This window comes from Xyrauchen texanus, chromosome 28, assembly GCF_025860055.1.
Source record: "Xyrauchen texanus isolate HMW12.3.18 chromosome 28, RBS_HiC_50CHRs, whole genome shotgun sequence".
NCBI lineage: Eukaryota > Metazoa > Chordata > Actinopteri > Cypriniformes > Catostomidae > Xyrauchen > Xyrauchen texanus.
This window is the reverse complement of record NC_068303.1, coordinates 19,325,160-19,343,598: the sequence shown is the minus strand read 5'-3', so window position 1 is coordinate 19,343,598 and position 18,439 is coordinate 19,325,160. Positions and strand designations below refer to the sequence as shown.

General features: G+C 37.9%; 1 protein-coding gene across 4 annotated transcripts; it reads left to right on the top strand.

Moving 5' to 3' along the window:
• The first annotated feature begins 754 nt into the window (after positions 1 to 754).
• On the top strand, positions 755 to 18,021 carry LOC127622053 (cell division cycle-associated protein 4-like). 4 transcript variants are annotated; one of them, XM_052095959.1, is made up of 3 exons: positions 775 to 896; positions 1,383 to 1,469; positions 15,821 to 18,021. In XM_052095959.1, exons 2-3 carry the CDS (start codon positions 1,450 to 1,452, stop codon positions 16,692 to 16,694), a joined length of 894 nt encoding a protein of 297 aa, XP_051951919.1. In that variant the 5' UTR covers positions 775 to 896; positions 1,383 to 1,449; the 3' UTR covers positions 16,695 to 18,021. The 4 variants fall into 4 exon arrangements, with proteins under 4 accessions (XP_051951920.1, XP_051951919.1, XP_051951922.1 ...); XM_052095962.1 differs by lacking the exon at positions 1,383 to 1,469 and adding an exon at positions 11,819 to 11,843 and having other exon boundaries at positions 819 to 896; XM_052095961.1 differs by lacking the exon at positions 775 to 896 and adding an exon at positions 11,819 to 11,843 and having other exon boundaries at positions 1,385 to 1,469.
• The last annotated feature ends 418 nt before the right edge of the window (positions 18,022 to 18,439 follow it).

Below are 18,439 nucleotides of genomic sequence, written 5' to 3'. Positions count from 1 at the left end.
TTCATGCATATCGCCACCTACTGGGCAGAAAGGAGAATTTATAGTACAAGAAAAAATGGACTTAAATATTGATGTTTCTCACCCACACCTACACTAAAGCTTCAGAAGATATGGATTTAACCTTGTATTATTTTATGCTTCAAAGGATTGGCTACCACTCACTTGCATTGAAAGGACCTTGAGACCTGAGAAATAGAGTTTGTGTTCTGCAGAAGAAAGTCATACATATCTGGTATGGCATGTGGGTGAGTCAATTCTGATAATTTTTTGGATGAAACCTTTAACGGTTTCCAAAGACAGTAGTAGACAGAATAGATGGAAGCTAATGGGATATTTAATTATTCCCCAATAACATTTCTTAGAAAATGGGGAAGCTACCATTGCTCACGAGGTCCTTTCTGTTCGTTCATGTTAGAATTGGGGTATTTTTCCATTAACATTCAGCCGAATCCATTCATAATAATTCTATACATTCAACACTTTATTTGTTAGGGTAAATCCCATCCATGGTTCATGTAACGTATATAGTAAAATCTTCTTTAGGCTTTTGGAAAGATTGGGACCCATAAATAACTTATTGTGCACTATGAAATCATAATTTCGTGTGTATCCTTATGGTTTTTCAAATTCTTCAAAAACAAGACGTGCATTGTTGAAGTTGGGGCCCCGAGTGGAATCACAGAGACTTTTGTTCGTGTCTCCCCGTTGCTGCGATGGCTTGCTGTCGATCAAGATGTAAGCGTCCGCCCACATCGGCCCTTTCACTGCTGCAGCTGGCCGCCTCGCGCTGCTCACTGCAATCTGTGCTGGAGGCCGGAGGAGCGACACCTTCAGTATTAACCCCAGCCTTCGAAACGCGTATGAATATCGCCACCAAATAACAGAAAGAACACGAGGTAAGTTTGGGCGCACTGGCATATGCAATTTCAATACACTTGGGTATTATGTAGTTTCACTGCTTAAGACAATCTTGATCCGCGATGGTTAAATGCGCGGTCGATTTCGAAAAGCGGCATGTTTGCGGAAGTGACCGCGTGGTCCATGTTTAGCCGACCCTGTTATTTACCTTTTATATTTCATTTGTTGCATATTTCACTTTCACGTACATTTTGAAGACACGGTTAACGTGTGGTAAAGTGGAAGAGGCTGTTTGAAGGGAAATTGGCTAGCCAGCGGACCCGTTTGAAAAAATTCAAAATGGTTTCCATCTTTGTCGCCTCAGCAGAGAGGTTTATACATTTTTGTTTCTCCGTCTTACATGTCAGGGAGATTGTTACTTCCCTTTTATCTTGATGCAGTGGATTATTGTCCAACGAACACTCGTATTAAGAATTGGGGTGTTTATTCGACTGTTTTTTAAATTTATTTTGTTTCTTACCCAGGAGTGCACTTTTTGACCACGTCAGTGCGGTGGGGGAGGGGAAGTGAATCTGTCTGGGTGGAGCTTGTATGAGTAACTGGCCTTTGCTGTAAGTTTGACTAGTTTAGACTCCAGCTACTGGAATAATTGTATGGTTTTTTTTTCTTATATAGTTTTGTGTCACACTTGCCATGTGAGTGATTCTCACAAATCCCGTTAAGAATATGTCCTGGTCCTATTTTACTCCAAAATAAACAAGAAATTATATTTTGCATATAGAAAATTAATCCTATTCATTTTTAAAAATTTTTATAACAGTTGCCCCCCAATTCTCATTAATGCAGCATAACAATGGTCATAAATATGTTCCCAATGCAACATGAAAAAGTACATTTATAATTTTCTTATTACCATTTAAATATTGTTTTCAAGTTGTGGTAAAGTATTTATATATCATAGTAGTACTCTCTTGGTACTAACTTTCATGTCTGGTGATTTTAATAAATACAAATATTTAAGAGTTTTGAACTGTTACGGTAATAATGAGAATCATCATGAAAACAATAGAAATATTAAAACCTAAAACACTGACGTGTTACGGTAATGTGCTCATTTGTCCTGAAAATAATGTAACAATGCAAAAAAAATGTTTGTCTTTGTGTTCTTTATGCAAAATATAATTTCATAAATTCTTCATTGATTTGGGCTTCAATATGGCCAGGATGTTTTTGTGAGAATCACCATATAGACTTTTCTCAAATTATTGTATAACTGTTATACCAATGGTCATATGGAGGTATCAATAAAAAAAAGGGAATATTTAAGGAATAGTTTACCCAAAAATTCTATTTCTCATCATTTACTCACCCTTAAGCCCTAAGTATGCTTCGGTCAGAATCAAACTTTGAGCATCCGCGTACAGGATGCGTGATGCAAATTTTGTCATCAGCAGAGTGTGTGATGCTAAACACACACAGCTTGTTATTTCTAACCGTGTGTCTTTGAATGTGCATGCAACTGGAGTTATTTGCACTAATTGAGCCATTGCTGTCACGAAGAAGAATTAAGATGTAATCGCTGCTAAACTGCATATTTGAGCCATTGCTGTCACAAAGAAGAATTAAGATGTAATCGCTGCTAAACATCAGGAGATGAAGGTAAAGGCAACAACAGTGGATGTGCAAGTCAAGAGTGCATGTGTGAGGAGGTCAAAAAACTGGAGTCTGAAGACATCTTTATTGGTCTAATCGGTTGAAGAAAAAAGTCTGGTGTCCTCTGAATGTGCGCTAATATAGGGTATATTTTGACAGGCTTGTGTTCGACTCTACGTAGATGCTGAGTGTTCGTGTCAAAATGGAAGTATCCACATTAGTTTGTATCACGGAAGTAAGCAGCATCATGAAAACGATTGACTTATTGAAGTTCATTACAGTGTTTTGTTTGTGTGTTTTAAACCCCAAGTACAGTCATTTATTAATCGCTATCGCTGCATTTCCAGTGAAGGTGTAATATTTCTGCTGTTATTGACCGCAATGTAAATAAATAGAAGGATAATAATACCAGAATTTAGTGATAGTTTATAAAATATTTATTTTATACGTTTATAAACTATCACAACACCACAGGATGTACAGCAGAATGATGGCCTAGTGTTGGATAATTTTCTAACGTCAGCATTTATAGTAAAAGTGTAAGTAAATTCACTTGTTGCTGTGATTTTGTATTGAAGAGACTATAATAAAATCGGCTTCTTACTTTACAGAGATCGTGATGATGCAGTCTTTCTTGTCTCTATGTAAACTTCCATTCGTATGTACCTGCATTACCTCCGATGATGCCTTTATTTATTTACAAAGGCAATGTTTCAGAAGCCATGATGAATGTGAGATCTGTGTGTCAGTTTACTGTGCAAAGAGAGAATGCTCTCTAAAACTAACGGAGCGTAAAATGCATTTTATTGATTGGCCAAGATGAAACAAGATGCAGTTTTGGTGCAAAGAATGTTAAAGCAGCATTTTCCCAGTGGCTTTCTGCTCTCGGCTGGTTGTGTATAGTTTGGGAGGTGTGCCAGGTCGTGCAGAGGACTGTCCTGTCAACACCTGTGATAAAATGATGGCAAAATGCGATATACAGTAAAATGATATGCATTCAAAACCAATGAGTTTATGAAAATCATTATTTATGATTATAATATGACTACGTATATTACCAGCCTGTAATATAAAGCAGCATAATGTAGTATTTTTGTATCGCTAAAATAGCTGGAAGTGGCTTATACCGGAAGTAGTCCACATTCAAGATTGACAATGGCGGGGCCCTAGTTCTGCTGAAAAATGAGCTGGATACCCAGTGCTTAGTGCCGTCTCAAACTTAAATTACTTTCTTCTGCAGTACATAAAGATATTTTAATGGAGATATGTCTGTTTGTTCATACAATGTAAGTGAATGGTGACCAAAGTTTCAAGCCCCAAAAAGGACATAAAAGCAGACTTAAAGACGCAAGCTCAATTACCATTCCTAGCACCAATCTTGAAATCATGATTGCCAAGGAGACTGATGTCAAGATTTATAGTGAAAAAGGAGTTTCATTTTGATCTGTTCTCACCCAAAACTGACTGTATCTCTTCATAAGACATGAATTAAACCACTGTAGTCATAAAGATTAGTGGTCGACCAATAAATCGTCTGATATTCTGACCTTTTTTTTTTATTTATTATTGGCATCGGCTGATAAATTCTCCTGTTTGGCCGATATTTTTATTTTTTTGAGGGTGCCAAAAATTGCCGGCTTGCAAGTGAAGCGAATGAGACATGTAAATGACCAGTCACGGTTCGTTTTGTTGTTACGTGCCATCGTGTTACTACAATAATAGACCGGTGTGCAGCACAGTCTCATTTAAACCGCATATCAGAGCTGCGGCAGAAGCATTTGAGCTAATAATGTTAAAGTGCTCGCCTGTTTCATTCTCCCTCTCTCTCCTCAACACTTCTCTGTAACGTAACTTTCTTTTCTAATGATAAGTCAAATATCAATAAAACTTCTATTATATACCATTTGCAAATATGCAGATATCTTGTTTAAACATATGTAATTCACAAACTTTTATAGCTCATGCGCATACTCATTCTAAAGTTGATTGACAGGTGATGTCTGTATCTAAAAGGTGATTGGCTCTTTTACCTGTAAGGTGGGACTTCCTTTCTAAATCCCGACAATTGAGCATTAGAGCTTCTTGATTGAGCATTCCAATTTCTTCCATTAATTTTAATAGAAGTGGCCCGCCTCTGCAAAATATTCTCAGGTGCAACTTCGGGATAAAAGCGCTTCACATGTGCTATAAGTAAATGTGTTACTCGCTATTTGTACTGTATGTACAATTAGTTTGATTTGGTACTTTTTTGTGTAAATGCGATCGCTAACGTGGACATGCCATCCATGTTTGCTGGACTTCTGTGTGTACTGTTATTTCCTTCTTTCTAATTTATTAACAATTTCTTCATGTGTAAAACAGAAATAAGAAGAAACTGGCAACTATTTAAAATGCAATATTATTTTGTGTGAAATTAAGTAAATCTAGTGCTAAATAAGCACTAGAATTTTTTTTTTAAATTTTTTTTTTTTTAGCAATTTTATATTTGTTATCTACTATATTATATTGTGTGATATATTGGCCACCCTGTTCTCTGGATATCAGTTGATATCAGTTGACCACTAATATGGATTACTTTAATGCAGGGTTTTTCCTGCATAGAGAATTATGAGGCAGCCACCTCCGTCAAATTTCATGCTGCCTCCGACTGTCCACGAAACTCAGGCAGGCAGTCACGTGCACAGATAGACCCCAAGTACCCTCAAGCACTCGCCCTCTTTCACTAGATAAGTGCCCCTTTTGCAAGTCATTTCTTATATTTTAGTTTAAGAAACACTTCCACACAAGTATAATGTTTGCCCTAAATTTCAACATTATTTACCATTGCTGTGAAATTAAACCACTATAGAAATATCTCCACAGAGCCAGCAGAATTTCATTAAGCTTAACAACAAGCAAGCTAATTAGGCTTTGGCTCAAAATAGCATTGTGCAGGGTCGAAAATGCCCCTAAAATTCTATATTTAAATTTCTCCTGTTTGAGTTTTTTTATTTAGTCAATCCTCTGTGGTCACCGGAGGCGCCGACACGATCTCCTGACTTTTCCCCTGATAACAGCAGAAAGCAATACTCATACAGTATTAAGAATAAGAATCATTTGAATAAAGGGTTTACTTTTATTTGTGTACACACAATAACAGCAAAATCTTGTAAAATAAAGAAATCCTACAAGATGTGCTTTCTGCCGTCTCGGTCTCCGTGAACTTCTGTCTGGAGCACGTCACGAAAATGAACCGAAACTCAGCGTATACTTGCCTCGCAGACATGAGAAATATGTCTATAGAAAGCTTGAATTGTCTAATGAACAAATTTAAATTGAAAACAAATATTCTCTGATTGTGTAATCTGTATGAAATCAACAAGGGGTACAGTCTTTCCCGTTTGAGCTCATCATCATTTTTGGAAGAAGACATGCTGTGAATTTAACGCAGAAGAGCGTGATCCTATACGGCCTTTCTAACACCAAAAATAGTGAGCGCATACACAGGCGGTTGGTGCATGCACACTATGACTGCTATGAGACACTGGATTATGATATATACAAATGCAGGTATCTCCAGAACTCCTCACACACGTGCTCTTGACTTGCACATCCACTGCTGTTGTTTCCACATTCATCTCCTATTGTTTACCGGTGATTACATCGTCTTCTAGCGCTTCTTTGACAGCAACTGCTCAAATGTGAGTGTTGCCACCTTGTAATTAGTGCAAATAACTTCTGGCCCATGTGCGTTCATTTATAAAATTTGGCTGTACATGTTTGGTGTTCAATCACTCTGCTGATTACGAGATTTGTGTCACTTTTCTTCTTTTTTGTTTCAGTCGTCTGAAAACTGTTTGCAAGAATGGTGTTGTCTATGAGAATGCTATGACCTCAGACCATCTCAGGAGGCGCTCTTAAGTTTATTTAGCTTTATTTCCACAGAGCAGTTTGCACTTAACAGGCAATGTAAATGCAACTATACAGGTTCACAGATGCGCGCGCGCACACACATATTTATTCACACACACACACACACACACACACACACGTTTAGGGTCAGTTACTCATTCTTTAATTTATTTATATTTTCTTCACATTTTAGAATAATTGTAAAGTCATCAAACTATGGAATAATAGAAATGGAGAATTATGTTGACAAAAAAAATCCAAAATCAATTAAAACTGTTATATTTTAGCATCTTCAATGTGTACACACTTTGCCCAGATTTTGCAGACATGTAAAATTTACATTTTCTGAACCAACTTCTTGAGGAATCACCCTGGGATGCTTTTTAAACCATATTGAAGGAGTTCCCATCTATATGCTGTGCACTTAGTGGCTGCTTTTCTTAATTATTTGGTCCAAGTCATCCATTTCAAAAAACTTTTTATTTATTTGTAAATATTTATTTTTTTGTTATTAAATAAATTAATTTTTTGGCACAATTATATTTTTGTGTACAAAACTAATTTAAAACATTTAAGCATATGCCTTCACAGATCAAAGGGTTTTAAAATCATGAGAAACAAATCAGGCAAGTGACCCCAAACTTTTGAATGGTAGTGTGTGTGTGTGAGAGAGATATATATATATACACACACACACTCACCTAAAGGATTATTAGGAACACCATACTAATACTGTGTTTGACCCCCTTTCGCCTTCAGAACTGCCTTAATTCTACGTGGCATTGATTCAAGAAGGTGCTGAAAGCATTCTTTAGAAATGTTGGCCCATATTGATAGGATAACATCTTGCAGTTGATAGAGATTTGTGGGATGCACATCCAGGGCACGAAGCTCCCGTTCCACCACATCCCAAAGATGCTCTATTGGGTTGAGATCTGGTGACTGTGGGGGCCATTTTAGTACAGTGAACTCATTGTCATGTTCAAGAAACCAATTTGAAATGATTCGAGCTTTGTGACATGGTGCATTATCCTGCTGGAAGTAGCCATCAGAGGATGGGTACATGGTGGCCATAAAGGGATGGACATGGTCAGAAACAATGCTCAGGTAGGCCGTGGCATTTAAACGATGCCCAATTGGCACTAAGGGGCCTAAAGTGTGCCAAGAAAACATCCCCCACACCATTACACCACCACCACCAGCCTGCACAGTGGTAACAAGGCATGATGGATCCATGTTCTCATTCTGTTTACGCCAAATTCTGACTCTACCATGTGAATGTCTCAACAGAAATCGAGACTCATCAGACCAGGCAACATTTTTCCAGTCTTCAACTGTCCAATTTTGGTGAGCTCTTGCAAATTGTAGCCTCTTTTTCCTATTTGTAGTGGAGATGAGTGGTAGCCGGTGGGGTCTTCTGTTGTAGCCCATCCGCCTCAAGGTTGTGCGTGTTGTGGCTTCACAAATGCTTTGCTGCATACCTCGGTTGTAACAAGTGGATATTTCAGGCAAAGTTGCTCTTCTATCAGCTTGAATCAGTCGGCCCATTTTCCTCTGGCCTCTAGCATCAGCAAGGCATTTTCGCCCACAGGACTGCCGAATACTGGATGTTTTTCCCTTTTCACACCATACTTTGTAAACCCTAGAAATGGTTGTGCGTGAAAATCCCAGTAACTGAGCAGATTGTGAAATACTCAGACCGGCCCGTCTGGCACCAACAACCATGCCATGCTCAAAATTGCTTAAATCACCTTTCTTTCCCATTCTGACATACAGTTTGGAGTTCAGGAGATTGTCTTGACCAGGACCACACCCCTAAATGCATTGAAGCAACTGCCATGTGATTGGTTGATTAGATAATTGCATTAATGAGAAATTGAACAGGTGTTCCTAATAATCCTTTAGGTGAGTGTGTATATATATATAATGTATGTGTATATTAGGGCTGTCGATTTAATGCATTAATAACGTGCGATTAATTTGACAAAAAATAACGCGTTAAAAATTTTACACATTTAATCGCAATGCTTTCCTGAGGAATGCAAGCTTGTAGTACCACCAGTTTACTCCAGAGGGCAGTAAGTGAAATTTCAGCTGTGTGAGCAATGCACAGTTTATAAAGTGAACAAAACATTAACAACCCTTCAGCGGACACGCAACACAAACTTGCGTTACGTTCTTGCGTTGAATACACTTGGAGCGTAAATGCGAACCAAGGGATCTCAAGATGTGTATTAAACTATATTTAACTTGACACAGTGATGTTTTTATGATGCAACACACCCGAGACACAACACAAGCATGTCTTACGCAGGTCGTATAGTCTTTACCTCACAAATATTTAATTACCAACAAGGTTAAGGAGGTGTCCTTTAAACTGTTACACCATTTTTACCCAGTCAATCTTTATTTAAGAAACATGCTCCCTGTTTGAACGTACCTCTATTTTAACTAGTTTTTCTTTGCTTTATAAAGACGTTTTATTTGGTTTTCACAGTTTTGATAACTTAAGTTAATATTTTCTGATTAATCTGTTTATTTTTTTTGCAAAGTTTTTTTTATACATGAGTGTCAATTTATGTCTATAAAGCCCCTATTTGCACTTTTTTTGTAAAGACTTGAAATATTATTTAAATACGGTTTGTACCTCCAACAACTACAGCATTGAGAACCATTGCACTATGTAATGAATATAATGTCTTGGCATTATTGTAAAATATATCTGTAGTTTTGTGGCTTGTTTCTAAAAAAATAAATTAAAAAAATGTCTGACATAGGTGTACATTGACGGGTCCTTAAACAAGCCCTCATAATAAATCTAGAACTGATTGACAAATTCACTTGTGAAATGGATTGCTGTGAACTGTATGCCAATGATTGACTTATGATCAATAATATGCCGCTTTTTGTATTGTCTTATCAATGATTAACTCTTCTGCCACAAGAATGTAATGCATTTTAATTATCTGAATATTGTTTTTTTTTATATATATATTAGTTATCTTATATATATATATATATATATATATATTTTAAAGATAACTATGTATAATTATTTCATCATTATATATTGAATTATTGATATTTGAGAGGCTTTCTCAGCAAATATTTGTATATGCGATTAATCGGGACACCATGTAATTAATTATATATATTAGAAGTCTGCCCGGCCCTTAAAATGAAACCTGAACCCGACTCTACTCAAACGATACCATCAGGTTATAAGCCCGAACACGACCCGAAATAGCTCACAATCTATCGCTAATTTCTACTAGCAAGTACTGTTGCAATAAAATATAGCCCATGTAAGCATATAGGCAATGTTCGTAACCGTATTGAAAGGGTAAACATACAGTTTTAACATGGCACGGCAGCCCCTCAGTACACTAGAGCAGAACGGAAATATAGCATTAAAATATAGCACCTGACCCGTTTATGCGCTGAAACTTTGCTTGGGGCAGAACAATCTGGAATAATATGAAACAATGCAACAATCTCCTCTTTACAGCCTGTCCTTGCTCAGAACGTTGAATTGTTTGTGACACCTGTGCTAAATACAGGTGAAGCTCGAAAAATTTGAATATCGTGCAAAAGTTCATTAATTTCAGTAATTCAACTTAAAAGGTGAAACTAATTTATTATATAGACTCATTACAAGCAAAGTAAGATATTTCAAGCCTTTATTTGATATAATTTTGATGATTATGGCTTACAGCTTATGAAAACCCCAAATTCAGAATCTCAGAAAATTAGAATATTGTGAAAAGGTTCAGTATTGTAGGCTCAAAGTGTCACACTCTAATCAGCTAAACACCTGCAAAGGGTTCCTGAGCCTTTAAATGGTCTCTCAGTCTGGTTCAGTTGAATTCACAATCATGGGGAAGACTGCTGACCTGACAGTTGTGCAGAAAACCATCATTGACACCCTCCACAAGGAGGGAAAGCCTCAAAAGGTAATTGCAAAAGAAGTTGGATGTTCTCAAAGTGCTGTATCAAAGCACATTAATAGAAAGTTAAGTGGAAGGGAAAAGTGTGGAAGAAAAAGGTGCACAAGCAGCAGGGATGACCGTAGCCTGCAGAGGATTGTCAGGAAAAGGCCATTCAAATGTGTGGGGAGCTTCACAAGGAGTGGACTGAGGCTGGAGTTACTGCATCAAGAGCCACCACACACAGACGGGTCCTGGACATGGGCTTCAAATGTCAAACGTCTTACCTGGGCTAAAGAAAAAAAGAACTGGTCTGTTGCTCAGTGGTCCAAAGTCCTCTTTTCTGATGAGAGCAAATTTTGCATCTCATTTGGAAACCAAGGTCCCAGAGTCTGGAGGAAGAATGGAGAGACACACAATCCAAGATGCTTGAAGTCCAGTGTGAAGTTTCCACAGTCTGTGTTTGTTTGGGGAGCCATGTCATCGGCTGGTGTTGGTCCACTGTGCTTTATTAAGTCCAGAGTCAACGCAGCCGTCTACCGGGACATTTTAGAGCACTTCATGCTTCCTTCAGCAGCCAAGCTTTATGGAGATGCTGACTTCATTTTCCAGCAGGACTTGGCACCTGCCCACACTGCCAAAAGTACCAAAACCTGGTTCAATGACCATGGTATTACTGTGCTTGATTGGCCAGCAAACTCGCCTGACCTGAACCCCATAGAGAATCTATGGGGCATTGCCAAGAGAAAGATGAGAGACATGAGACCAAACAATGCAGAAGAGCTGAAGGCCGCTATTGAAGCATCTTGGTCTTCCATAACACCTCAGCAGTGCCACAGGCTGATAGCATCCATGCCACGCCGCATTGAGGCAGTAATTAATGCAAAAGGGGCCCAAACCAAGTACTGAGTACATATGCATGATTATACTTTTCAGAGGGCCGACATTTCTGTATTTAAAATCCTTTTTTTTTAATTGATTTCATGTAATATTCTAATTTTCTGAGATTCTGAATTTGGGGTTTTCATAAGCTGTAAGCCATAATCATCAAAATTATATCAAATAAAGGCTTGAAATATCTTACTTTGCTTGTAATGAGTCTATATAATATATTAGTTTCACCTTTTAAGTTGAATTACTGAAATTAATTATCTTTTGCACGATATTCTAATTTTTCGATTTTCACCTGTACAATCTAAATGCAGCGCAAAGAATGAAGCTGAGTGCAGGTGTCTCGACATGCTTTTTTGAAAATGTTAAGTTCTTTTTAACGACTATGATGTTTAAGCACCGATTAAGCGGAGTAATCAGACTGTTTTATGAAAGTTTAAATTATGTGGGTTGTGTTGAACTTTCATTTTATTATCATTTTTGTGTGAACTATTCCTTTTAATAAATCAGTGAATGCAGTGCTGTTATGCAAAATGTTGGTTGTAGTTTTAGTTGCAGCTTATGTTTGTCAGCTTGCACTCTGGTCTCTTTTTCAACAGTGCTGGGATGTCACCCATCCTTCAGGTAGGCAAACCACCATGCCCTTAATAATCTGGTTAACAATGTGATTATGGGGGGCCTGGGTAGCTCAGCGAGTACTGATGCTGACTACCACTCCTGGAGTCATGAGTTTGAATCCAGTGTGTGCTGAGTGACTCTAGCCTGGTCTCCTAAGCAACCAAATTGGCCTGGTTGCTAGGGAGGGTTGAGTCACATGGGGTAACTTCCTCGTGGTCGCAATTAGTGGTTCATGCTCTCAATGGGGTGCGTGGTAAGATGTGCATGGATCGCAGAGAGTAGCATGAGCCTCCACATGCTGGGAGTCTCCGCGGTGTCATGCACAACGAGCCACAAAATCAGATGCGTGGATTGACGTCTCGGAAAAGGAGGCAACTGAGACTCTGCTACCCAGTTTGAGGTGAGCAACCGTGCCACCACGAGGAACTACTAATTAGTGGGAATTGGGCATTCCAAATTGAGTGAAAGGGGGATAAAAAAATAAAAGTTAATAATAAATAAAAAAAACAATGTTATTTTTTGTGTGTGTTCTTGGTAACTGTCAAGCAAATCATCTCCATTATGTTAAGTGATCCTTCTTAACATGAAATGACTTGTGGTGGTTTTTGTGTTCTTGCACTCAATGGATTTGTTGTTTTGCATAGAGTTTGGTGTGCAAAATGTAACTCAATACCATTGTTTAGCTATCGTCCTATGTCTTTGCCACCTCTCACCTACCCACCAGTATATTTACCAAAGTAGCTGATCAGAGCCCCTTCCCCAATCCTCCCAACACACTCACTCATACACACGCATGGTCAAGAGCTGGTGTGATGATAGATGATGTGCTTTGTCATGCTGGTTGTTGTTGATGTGTCCCCCATACTGGATATATTTTGTTACTTTTAGGCTTCCGTAACCCTGGTTGGTCAGCCACGGAGACAGGGAGTCCTCATTTCAGTACTGTGGCTCTCCATTTTAGACTTTTTGCGGTATCAACTTTCAACAAAATTTGTATTCATATTCAAAGGCTAAAAGCACAATTAAAAAAAAATTGTTAGCTAAACCATTTGATGTAGTGTCTGAAATATGGATATTGATGGTTTACAAACCCTTAAAACCCCATTATGTACAAAGAAATTGTTATTCAGTTAGACTAGAGCATTTTTATTCATAATAATAGTAGAATCTAATCACCAAGGTCCCTTAAGAAATTGCAAGATTTTTGTAGGGCTGGGTGATTTGACAAAAAAAAAATTAAATCTCTATTTTAATTTATAATTTTTTTTCAAACCTAAGGATGTTTCCAGTTTCGATTTTTCTACTTTTAAATGTACTCAACTAAAGTAACTGCATCATGATTCATATAACATGTTCTTTATTAGACTGCAAAACTGCACCACACAAGACATTGTCAACAGTGTAAATGTAAAATAAATTAAAATCTAATAAACCTAGATGTTGTGAAATAATAGTATAAAATAAGAAATCTGCAAAATACTTATTAAACAATGCAAGTTCATTTTTATCTATTTAAATATAAGTCTATTTAGAAAGTTATCCAGAAATCAATATCTAGAAATTATCAAGTTTATCTTGAAAGTACTCATTGTATATAAAACAGTTTGAATGAAAATTTGTAAACATAATCCACTGCCTATAGCCCATTTCAAGGACTGTTGGTGATGTGAAGTAATGTCATTGTTCCATGAACGTTTCCTGCGTGTCAAAATAGACTATTTGGCAGAGACGGGCCACTTCTATTAAAAAGAATGGGACAAATTAGAATGCCCAACGATGTAGAAAACTAGTTCCGCCTTACAGGTAAAATAGTCACCTGACAATCAATGCGAGAACACGCATGCACATTAGCTATACAAGATTTTTTTTTTTGCATAATTGAGTTTAAGACGGAGAATTGATAAGACCGGTTGTGACGGAACGCCACTCCCGTGGATCATCATCAACCGCGGTGACTTTTTCCTGTTTAGCGGCACGTGACTGGGCTCACCTGAATCCAGTGAAGAGCCTCATCACCGTTGCCTTTAAACACCGAGCACGCCTCTTCTTGAGAGTCCGGTCTTTACCTGCTGCCGTCTTCACAGGTCCAGGAATGGAGCGGGGAGTGTCCAGTGCGAGTTAGATGCATAGCCGGACCCGCACCCTGAAACCCCAGCGCAAGTTAGATGCGACGCCAGGGATTGGAGCACATTGGTTGCAGGACCACTTTTTCCCACAAGTCGAGGCCCAGAGAAGCTGGGCAGCACTAGTGAAGCCGCACCTCGGACCAAGGAGGGGGAGTGCGTCACTGGGATCCTGCGAACTATCATCTGGACCTTCCTTTGTCTTCACTACTCTTCCTTCACATAGCCCTTTCCACCACGAAGGTGGTCTGCAAATTTTCCATTGTTTTGGACATTTTAAATAAATGCCATTTAAAGGCATTTTTTTTTTCTGAGGCCTGATGCCACACCCACTGTGTCTGTCTCTTACTCACCCCGCCATACAGTGATGTCAGATTTTACTTCCTATTTGAAACAGGTTCTTTTATCGTAATCTTGACCAACCATTTTGGATATGTATGTGTCTTCCCATTCAAGTATATAGGAGCTGCACTTTCATGATGCTTGTTTGCATAGAAAAATAGCTGACCAAACTGCCTAAGAGCATTTCAAAGATAGCTGCCAAGTGGACTGACTTAATAGTAGTTTTTCTGAAATTGTGTTGAAATACATTTGGACCATTCTAATTCCTTTTGTTTTTGTTTAAATTCTTGAAATGGTATATAGATTCCAGGGCATGCGGTAACCTCTAGCGGTACTCCCTGAGCAGCACACCAATATCAAATGATTTCCCTTACAAAAATGTATGATTCCATGGCAAATTTGCCGCAAAAATGCTGCAAATCTACTACTGATTAGTTCCACATGCAAATTAACTTTGCAGCATACATGCAGCAAATTGTCAATTTTTGCCAAAGGTTTGCTGCAGCTTCTTCACTACCGGTGAAGAGCGGCAAATATTTGCAGCAAATCAAAAGCAATTTGCATTTGAAAATGAATGGCAAATTGGTGGCAAGTTTGTGGCTAGTTTACCAGAACTCTAGATTTTTTTTTATAAGCGTTATCATTACAGTTCAACTCGCAAACTTTGTCAAAATAATAGCTTGCCAAATGTTGCCGATAAATGCAGTACTTTTGAAATGCATCACAGAACAAAGCAATAATTAGCAATCTCTCTGAATCATCATGGTAAAAGGAGTGGTAGATGTTTGATACTCTAATTATTCTCACATATGATTTGATATGAAGCGGCCGTAACTGTCTAACGCTTTATTATGCGCATTTAAAGAAAAGAAAGGATACCGTTCATCAACATGCGCACAATGCCATGGCCTGTTATGGTCTTTAAGTGTGTGTATACATACGTGATGGATGAAGTTGAGATACAATCGTTCTGGAAATATTACCAACGCACTATAAAATGCCGTAGAATAGTGCAGAAGTGTGGGGTTTTGGATGCACCTAATGTATTTTACTGGAGTGTTTGCAAATACTTTTATGCAAAACCTTGATTCGTCTATTAAAAAAAAAAAGTAAATCGAATTGAACAAATTGCCCAGCCCTAATCTATTGTACACCATTTAATATAATTCTAATGTGCATGTTATTAATCACACATTATTTAGTTATCAACTTTTTCATTATAATTATATAAATTGTATATATAATATAATCTCATCAGACATTTTTATGCTATTTAAGCGTTTCAAGAGAAGATTTCAATTTGTTTTTGTTGTTTGTGTGCTCTTATAGGTTGAAAAACTGGCTTGATTTTATACTATGGCATAATTTTTTTGTTTGATTATATTTCTGATATTTTAACAAAATGATTATATGCAACACAAACTTGCTGAACTGAGAAACAGATACAGGATTGATTTTGTTTCCCTATATGGGAATGAATAAATGTGAACTGATCCATTTACCTTTTCTTTTCTGTAGGGTGAACATGTTCTCCAAGGGCACCAAGCGTAAATTTTCGGATGGTGGTGAAGTGATATCAGAAAAAAGCCTAGTAGGAGCCAAGGTGGCGTCCTCATATAGTTTGCAGCGGCAGTCACTACTGGACATGTCCCTCATCAAGCTGCAGTTGTGCCACATGCTGGTGGAGCCCAACCTCTGCCGCTCTGTTCTAATTGCCAACACAGTGAGGCAGATTCAGGAGGAGATGACCCACGATGGCAGCTGGCAATTGGTCACCGAAGCTTTCTGCGGTGCAGGCCAAAGCCCCTCTGAACGCTTAGTGGCCACCGAGGTCCTTTGCAGGACACGGGAGCCAGACGCAGAGCCAAAGCTCTTTTCTGTCATCACCTACGAAGGTTGCCGTGAAGAGGAGGTGGTAGCTGACGAGACACTTTGCTCCATTTCAGTTAGCGACACTGTCTCTAACGTGTGTCTGGCAGGAAGTATGGACCAGTGCTGGGAGAAAGGTGAGCTCAGTGTTGTAGAGAGCGATGAAGAGGCCCTTGAAGACTCTAGGCTAGGTTCAGAAGAAGATGAGGAGATCGAAGAAGTGGAAGACACTTCCAGGCAGGATCCAAAGACCAGGGGACAAGTTTTTGGGACATTTGAAATAAAAAACGGTTCCCCGGGTCCAGAGTCTGCTCTTGAGGAGTTGTTCTCCGATGTTGATACCTCCTACTATGACCTGGACACCATGCTTACTGGCATCCAGGGTGCACCCAAGATGGGCCCTTATGACCTCCTTGACAGCTTGGCACCTTCACACAGTTCCCCATCCATAGTGTCCACCCCAAACTGTCGTTCTGATCTCAATGAACTGGATCACATCATGGAAATCATTGTGGGTTCTTAGGTTAGAACTTTTTCAGAGACTTACACGCTTGTCTTAATTTTACAGGCTTGTCTGCCCTCTATGGAAAGCAAGTTATATCTGGAGTCCTTTCACAGAAAAGAATTGATGTCTTGTGAAGGATGGCCTTGATTTTATGAGCTGACCATAGGCATCTTATTTGCATACTCTTTGTATGTTTTAATGTTTTTCCTCTATATTTGTCTGTCCAGACATGCTGTTTTGTTTAATTTATTTGTTTTACTTATGACACTACAGAGAGCAGAACAAGATGTATACAAAAGTTGTAAAGTGTGGGATATTTTCATATGGAGACAAACGATTGTCTAAATTATGTACATAAATATATATTTTTACAATAGATTTTGCTTGTAATATGTTACTGTACATTCTGTACATGTTCTACAAATTGATTTTAACCGGAAAGTTTAGATTCTTAAGCAGTCTTCCATTTTTAACAATCCACAAACTGAAGGAACTTCATTCAATGGTCGAATTTAAAAAAGGCATCAAGTATTTAAATAATGATGCATGTTTTAAATTAACATGCTCATTTGCACAAAGTATTTTTTTGTGTTTTTGTTTTTTTTGCTAATGGTTTGATTGCAGTTGGTTGTCAATCCGCTCGGCCATAGGTTTTGTTTGTTGTTTGACGTCAATGTTTGTCTTATCAACAAATGAAGAATAATGGGGCCAGCCCATTCTATATTGTGACTTAATTTATTTAATTTATTTACAGCAAATGGTGAGTGTTGGCTGTGGTCAATCTGCGGGTGGGTTTTTAACTTTTGAGGACTTAATGGGCCTGATTCACCAAAACCTTTTGCTCAAACAAAACCTGGGTTGTATGGGAAGCCGTCACAGAATTAGTGTTTGGTCAGTTCATTTGCACCAATTATTGGTTTTGAAAGAGTTAATTGTTTTAATATAGGCAAACAGTTTGCGTATATCTGTCTCTTAGTCCTTTGGACCCCTCATAATGAGAAAGCATTTGTCAAGTTCTATGCATTGGGTGTTGTAACACTTTCTATGCATGGTGTTTCAAGATGCATTTAGTACATTATTCATTTTTTATATATTACTTCAGAATGAGTCAACAAGAGATTGTATTTTACCTCACAGTTTCCCCCATGTTACATAATTATTATTTTTTTCTAAAAGTATATTTTGCATAAACTATGTTTGTGCAAATCGTTGCTTATTACACATGGATAATTATGTTTTCATTTTCATTGTCTCACACTTAAATTCCAAGAGAAGAAATGTTTTTATTGTTTGATCTTAAACTAGTATAGAGTATAAACATTTTATATGAGCATTGTAGCTTTTTTTTTAATGTTTTTTAATAAAAGGTACATTTATTTAAATTGTTTATTGTGATGTTTTTTTGTATGTATCAAGCTAATAACCATGGCATTACTATATGAAACATATTCATCAAGGTCTGTGTGGATGCAGTGGCAAGATTACCTAATAACAGAGTTCAGAGTAAAGAGATGGTTTTGGACAAGAGCTTAAAGGGATAGTTCACCCAAAAATGAAAATTCTCTAATTTACTCACCCTCATGCCACCCCAGATGTGTTTGACATTCTTTCTTCGGCAGAACACAAGCGAAGATTTTTAGAAGAATATCTCAGCTTTGTAGGTCCGTTCAATGCACCTGAATGGTGATAAAAACTTGGAAGCTTTAAAAATCATAAAGGCAGCATAAAAGTATTCCATAAAGCTGTAGTCTGGTTGTTTAATC

What these genes read in the sequence shown, in the direction of transcription:
- LOC127622053 (XM_052095959.1), top strand. Translation starts at nt 1,450, where the DNA reads ATGAGTAACTGGCCTTTGCT. An exon ending in ATGAGTAACTGGCCTTTGCT is followed by an intron (nt 1,470 to 15,820) that starts GTAAGTTTGACT and finishes TCTTTTCTGTAG; the next exon opens with GGTGAACATGTTCTCCAAGG.